Source organism: Copidosoma floridanum, unplaced genomic scaffold (assembly GCF_036245765.1).
Source record: "Copidosoma floridanum isolate Cflo_tuat_1 unplaced genomic scaffold, Cflo_Japanese_pri ptg000004l, whole genome shotgun sequence".
Lineage (NCBI taxonomy): Eukaryota > Metazoa > Arthropoda > Insecta > Hymenoptera > Encyrtidae > Copidosoma > Copidosoma floridanum.
In genome coordinates this window covers 32,544,631-32,552,145 of record NW_028321881.1, presented here as the reverse complement: position 1 = coordinate 32,552,145, position 7,515 = coordinate 32,544,631, and the positions used below count along the sequence as shown (strand labels likewise).

At 37.6% G+C, this 7,515-nt stretch overlaps 1 protein-coding gene across 1 annotated transcript; it reads left to right on the top strand.

Moving 5' to 3' along the window:
• The first annotated feature begins 1,662 nt into the window (after window positions 1-1,662).
• On the top strand, window positions 1,663-3,785 carry LOC149375815 (uncharacterized). The gene is made up of 3 exons (XM_089596760.1): window positions 1,663-3,036; window positions 3,196-3,510; window positions 3,681-3,785. The coding sequence occupies exons 1-3, from the start codon at window positions 1,663-1,665 to the stop codon at window positions 3,783-3,785; spliced, it is 1,794 nt and encodes a 597-aa protein (XP_089452886.1).
• Window positions 3,786-7,515: the final 3,730 nt, after the last annotated feature.

Here is a 7,515-nt window from a genome sequence, read left to right as displayed (position 1 = left end):
CCTTTTCGTAAATTATATGTAAAAAACTGCAAATCAACGGCTTCTTACAGCCAACGATTATTTTATGGTACAAGGAACTCACGGTATATTTTTGAATATTCGGGTACATTCGCGATTGTCAGCTTATGTAAAGTAGTCCGCTGACTACTGCTCGCGAGTAAGAGAGAATAAGATGATATGTGTGAACTTGTGTGAATGTATGTGCGCGTGCGCATGTAAGACTTCTTCTGGGCTCTTGCGCTCCGAGAGCAAGTTCACGTCTGCTCGCTAAGCTATACGTATCGCTATGAGTCGCTTTAGTTTCCCTTTGATAACTTTTATTAATTCTAAGCGTCTCGTATTTTCTTTTTTTTTTTTTGAAGTGTAAAGAGAAGTCTATCATTATTAAATAAATTAGTTTTCGTTAAACTTGGTGTACAGTGTTTCAATAAAGTGAGAGACGACTTGGTCATTGTTACAAACTTCCTCATTTTCCCCCTCTCCCTTGCTACTTATTCGGTGGTATTTAGAAATCTAAATCATACAGTCCATTACTGACGTTTATCTTTAACATTAGTCTTTCGAGCCGGATCTGTAGTGGTGGAGCGGGGCAAGTCGCCTTAGTTAAACGGCTCTTTTCGCCATTTTACTTAGTTGTGCGTCGTGCGGCAGCCATTTTGAGTTGGCTTTAAAGCACGTACTTCGTTTAGCTTTGACCTCTGCAACTCGTCTCTCTCTTTCTAGCTCTGTTATAGAAGATGGGTGCGTGCTGGGTGCCTCGTGTTGTTGTTTTGCTTTCGCTTGCTTGCTTTGTGTTAAGCATACGTATAGGTATACGTATTAGTTTTGGTCTTTGTATCCCTATAAAGAGTACACGTAAGAATTGATTTAAAAGAGATATACAGGCGCATGGTATATCTTAAGCACTCGTTACCTCTCTCTTACTCACACCGCTTTACATAATAGTATCAGTAAATCTTGTATTAGAGTATAGCGTTGCGTGACCTTTGTCTTTGAATTGGATTGTATCAAGCTTGCAGACGTGAACTCACCAGCAGAGACCGTGTTTCTCATATTAGATTACTATTATTTACCAATATACGTTCGATTTGTAAATTTTAGTACGTAACTACTGTCATCGCTTGTGTCAATAGTCACTGCAATCATCGCATCTACAGTCGCAATAGTAGTACTTTGTACCAGGCCATCGTAAGCTGTGTCGTCGATTGTCACCACCTTGAGGGGTCTCGCCTGTTGACGGACGCTCGAGTTTGCTTGTCATCACACTGATAAGTTGTAAGTCGTCTACTGAGTTAGAGGACGTCCAGGTATGACAGTTGAATGTATAACTTTAGTTTGCGTACTGTTGCGATCATTGCATATCGAATTAAAATTATCTAGCACTATTGTAAAGTACTTCGTTTGATTTGAGATTAAGTTGTGGATGGTTTACTGAGTGAAACCGATTATCTCTGTCAGGAAATATTTATCGCTGCCCCATATGTGTTGAAACAGGATAGATATTTAATTTTCTTGTAGTTTATCGTTTATGTGATTTATTTTCCTATAGTTGTGTAGCCCAGTTTGAATCTGGTTCAATTCTCTCTAATCTAGCTCTTGCTCCTGAGTCGAGCTCTTAACAATTTTAGTTGAGACCGATTAGTTATATTTTAGTCAGAAAACATGGAAGCTCTCTACAATGAGCAGCTTAAACGCCACAAGAGAATTGTTAAGTCTTTCGATACTTTCAAGAAGCACGGTAAAGCTAATATGACAAAAGGGAAAGCTTGTTCGTATTTGGAAGCAGTGGAATTTCATCTTTCTAACTTAAAGTTAGCTCATTCGGAAATTCTCAAATTAGATGAATTAGACGAAACCCACAAGTATTTCACTTCAGAGTTGTATGATATCTCTATCGATGCTTATTTTAACGTAAAGGGAGACTTTTTAGAATTCATTGGATCGTTTCCACCAGATCCTTACCTTCCTCCACCCCTAGCTCTTTCAGCTCCTATTCCGGCTGCTGCAGCAAATTTTTCGCTTCCAAAAATTGAATTGCCTCAGTTTTCTGGAAATAACTCTGAATGGGAACTTCATGATCTGTTTAGGGCTTTAGTTTATCGAAGAGAAGATGTTCCAGCCATCATTAAATTTCACCCCTTAAAAGCGCATCTGTCTGGAGAAGCGCTTAGTTTAATTCAAGGTATTGCTGTCACTGAACAGCAATATCAGTATGCTTGGGATACTCTCGTTAACACTTTTGATAGTCAGTGTCGTCTTGTTCACTCTTATACTTCGATAATCCTCTCTTTTAAACCTATGAAACTCGATTCTTGTGCTGAATTGAAGCGCATACAAAAGGAGATCGTTAGCTCAATTGATTCGTTAGTTACTTTAGGTAGAGACTTAGGCTCCGTTGATTTTTACATCGCCTGGATAGTTAATAGACTTAAAAATAACACGAAACGAAATGGACAACGATCCTTAGGTAACACTACTGCCGCACCCACTCTAAACCAAGATAGAGATTTTATTAAGTCAGAAATCATCACATTAGAGTCATTCAATGTTAAGGCTCAAGTCTGTGCCTCTAAAGGGGATAGCTTAAAGGGATCTTCTCACGTTACTGAAGCAAAATTGTCATCTTGTCCTGATTGTCATAGTAATCATCCCCTTTATCAGTGCCCTTCTTTCAAGTTCAAGCCGTGGAATGAAAAGAAAGATCTCATTTGCAAATCTCGTTTATGTGTGAATTGTTTTGGTCACCACTTGGCTAAAGATTGTAAGTCTGATCTATCCTGCATTATATGTAGCAAGAAGCATCACTCATTATTACACAGTGATCTCTTCAAACCAAAGATTGACTCATCGGATTCTTCTAATAATTGTGCTGATATTAAGGATTGTGAGTCTACCGATGATAGAGAGTCCACTCACCAAACTCACACTTTTCGCTCTAAAGGTCTTGGAGTTTTGCTAGCTACTGCTAGAGTTTACGTCATTGGACCTACCGGTGTTAGACTGCTATCTAGAGCTCTGATTGACCAAGCTTCGCAGGTTTCGATAATCTCTCGTTCGTTGTGTGACTTATTAAACCTTGAAAGGGAAAAAAGTAACTTATAGCTCAATGGGACTGGTGGAGTTTCCGTTGATTTTCCTAAAAATAAGGTCCACTTCAAAATGCAATCTCGATTAGACTCTTCGATTGAGTTCAAGGTAGATGCTTTAGTCCTCAATAAGGATTCTTTCTACCAACCACCGTTGATTAAGATCGATTGCAATTTCCGTCATTTAATTGGCTTGGACCTAGCTGATCCTGAATTCACAAGTTCGGATAAAATTGACCTACTTTTAGGAGCCAACATTCATGCAATTATTTTAAAAAACAGTGTCCGTAAGGGTCGAGTTGACGATCCCATCGCCATCGCTACTTATCTGGGATGGCTCGTATCTGGTTCTGTAGTAAAACATTCTGCTAATTTGACTGTTAGCTCGCAGCATTGTACATCGGATGTTGAGCTTAATCAGTTGGTACGAAGATTTTGGGAGACAGAGGAAGTACCCCGCCCCAAGTCTACTCTCTCGTCCGAAGCAGAAAGCTGCGAAAGATTCTATCAAAAACAGCTAGTAGATTAGAAGATAGACGTTACGTTGTAGGTTTACCGTTTAAGGAGGACCCTACTGTTTATCTTCAATCCCAGATCGATTCTCATCAAGCCGTATCGATTCAGAATTTGTTAGAAAATCGATTTGCCAAGAATTCTTCTTTGAAAGACGCTTACATCAAGTTCATGAAAGAGTATTAAGAGTTACATGGTAGCTAGTCTCTCTCCAACTGGTTGGTATCTGACTCACCACGGAGTCTTCAAGACATCTAGCTCGACCACCAAACTTAGAATTGTCTTCAACGGTTCCTCCCAGACTAGCGAAGGTCTAATCTCTCTTCATGACCTCTTTCATGTCGGTCCCAACCTTCTTCCCAATTTATTTGACTTAATATTGAGATGGCGTTGTTACCAATTCGCCTTCGTAACCGATGTTGAAAAGATGTTTAGGCAGATGTTTGTCCGTGAGATCGATCGTTGCTTTCAACTTATGGTTTGGAGAGCTGATTTGCGAGCTCAATTGAAAAGCTATCAACTTAATACTATTACGTATGGTCTCGGTATCTGTATTAGAATTTTCTTAGTACCCTAAAGAAGATGTTTTTTGTTACAAGATCAATGCTCCTTTAATTATTCAAGTCTGGACTAAACGCTCCATACTATCAACTACTGCAAAATTGTTTGATCCACTTGTTGGCTAGATCCTACAATTATTTATGCTAAAATTATTATGCAAGACCTTTAGCTAGCGCAGATAGACTGGGACGCAGAGATTCCTTGTGACATTTTAAGACGCTGGGTCCGTTGGCTTAGAGAAACTGATGAGATAAAGACTATCTCTATCCCACGTTGGAACTTTTATTCTCCTAAGTTCGTCAATCTAGAGTTACACGGTTATACGGACGCTTCCAAGGCAGCTTATGCCACTGTACTGTATTGTCGAATTGTTAAGGAGGATCAAGTTTTTGTTTCGTTGCTTGCCTCTAAATCGAAAGTGGCTCCGCTAAAAACGCTTAGTACCCCTAAGTTGGAGCTCAATGCTGCGCACTTGCTTGCCAAGCTTGCGAAGCACCATCTTGATGCCTCTTCGATTAAATTTGATTCTGTGTATCTTTGGTGGGATTCCAAGGACCTGATTCATTGGTTAAGCACTCAGCCTTCTAAGTGGCCTACGTTTGTCGCCAATCATTGCAGCGCTATACATACTTCTTTACCCTTAGCGTATTGGCATCACGTCCCTAGAAGGGTAAGTCCTGCTGACATAGCTTCTCGAGAAGTGTTACCATCTCAATTTTCATGTGGTAACACTTGGTTTCAAGGTCCGTTATATCTTCACAAGGAGATATTGCTTTACCCCGAACTATCAACTAGGCCACAAGATCAAGAATCTTGCCAAACTACGACTCGTGGCGAAACTCATCAAGTCTGGCCATTGTATTTAAAGTTTAGTAATTTACACAAACTTTTACGCATTACCGCTTATTGTATGAGATTCTGTTTTAAAGTTTATCGTCTCATGCTTTATCGACGATCGTCAAAGAACACAACAGTTTTTAATCCTCGCCTTTCTCGATTGCGAACTCATAGTCTTCTTGAGACTGAAAGCCTCGTTTTAAATTCTGATGAGTTGGAAAATGCTGAGTTTATTCTCATTCAGTATCATCAAATGTTTTATTTTAAACCAGAATATGAGATCCTTGAGAATACTCTGGACCTAACAAACCGAGGAAGCGATACTGTCGTCACTCTACCTTCAAATAGTCCTCTCCTTCCACTCAAACCGGTGTTAATTGATTAATTACTTCGAGTAGGGGGTAGATTGAGTCGATCGTGTCTCATCGACCTTAGCAATCATCCCATCATCTTGCAACCGAAGGATCACTTTGTTAACCTTATAATATGTGAATATCATCTTCTCACGCTTCATCAAAGTACGTAACTCACTCTCACTACATTGAGACAGAAGTTTTAGGTGCTTCGAGGTAGGCAATCTGTTCGTTCTATCGTTTCTCGCTGTTTTACGTGCGGAGGTGTTTCCTGGCAGGAATGGTTTGGTCTGCGTTGTTAAACTTCGCTTAGCCCTTGCAACTCTCGAGTGACCAGTGACTAAACTTATTCTCTTGCGTGCGAATGATGAATGATTTATAAAAGAGAAGGCGTTCTCTTATCGTAGTACATAAGCCATTATTTTTAAGAGTTTGGTAAATTTACGTTTAATTTAATTAATTATGAAGCTAGCGATCCATTGCTGTTTATTTTACTTTATATTCCTTTGAGCTTTATTGTAATGGTTAAAATTCCTAACTATTGTTTGATCGATTTTTGTTAGTTTAAATCAAAGATTTTCAATTTTTCTTGTTGCTCCCCCTTCGGTTTAGCAAAGTCGGGGAGAATGTTGGATATTCAAGTACATTCGCGATCGTAAGCTTATGTAAAGTGGTCCGCTGACTACTGCTCGCGAGTAAGAGAGAATAAGATGATGTGTGTGAACTTGTATGAATGTGTGTGCACGTGCGCATGTAAGACTTCTTCTGGGCTCTTGCGCTCCGAGAGCCAGTTCACGTCTGCTCGCTAAGCTATACGCATCGCTATGAGTCGCTTTAGTTTCCCTTTGATAACTTTTATAAATTCCAAGCGTTTCGTATTTTCTTTTTTTTTTTTGATAGTGTAAAGAGGAGTTTATTATTATTAAATAAATTAGTTTTCGTTAAACTTGGTGTACAGTGTTTCAGTAAAGTGAGAGACGACTTGGTCATTGTTACAAACTTTCTCATCTTCCCTCTCTTCCTTGCTATTTATCCAGCGGTAATTAAAAATCTAAATCATACAGTCCATTTACTAATGTTTATTTTTAACATACATTTCAGCATAATTTTAATTTTTTTTCTAATTTTTACAGCTTATTATTTGACCAAATGAACTGTATGGATTGCGAACAAATATGTTTTAAATAAGAAGATTTTTGTTCTGAGAAGTGTCACAAATAGATGTCAAAATTTCTAACTGAAAACGTTTCACATAACAATTCAACACACTACGGTGTTTCATTTAGTAAGTCTCGGGCGAATCCGAGACAGGGGGCCGCTAGTAAATTAATATTTAAACAATAACAATTGAAAAGTCTCCATATTTTAAAAACATAATTTTTATGTAAAATTTGACGCAGAATACGATAGTTATAATAAAAGCTCGATTCTTTTTGGGGACAATTGTTAAAAAACGATTAAAACAATCAAATTGAAAAACGGTAGCTACTAAAATGCCATTGGTGAAAATTTTGTAACTTTTAAGGATTCGGAGCTAGACATTGTTCAAAATGAATCTCCAACCACTATTATGAAATCTGTTATAACTTATAAAATCGAAAATAGGCGATAAAAAAAGTTCCTTCGACACGTATTTCTTACTTTTTAATATAGAAACTGGAAAAAAATTTTCAGCCAAATCGCAGAGATAACGATTAATTTATAGCAAAATCCGTTCGGTTTGTCAAAGAATGACCCACCTTTAAATAGCATTTGCGTATTTTTTTTTGCTTCTTTTTTTTACAGTTACTGTATTAGTACATTTATTAAAATTTATTTATGTTCTTAAAAACTGCATCGACAATTAATTTTCATTTGAGTTTCATCCATTGACGGCTCTGAACAAAAGATCGTAGTTAATAAACAAGCGCTTGTATTAGAAATGGCTGAGTAGATTCTAGTCTTCTCATTTGAAATAATTTAAATTTTAAGTAACAATCAAGCCTATTAAAAGAATAATCATGTGCGCTTGAGTATTTTTTTATTAATTGTAAATGATGATGCTAATTATCTATTAAGGGTTTTAATTTAACTATGTATTGCTGTTATGTTCACTTATTTATGTATGATGTTCTTATGTTGTATGGATAAATTCTCACGTAAATACCGTTCTTTATTAATATCGT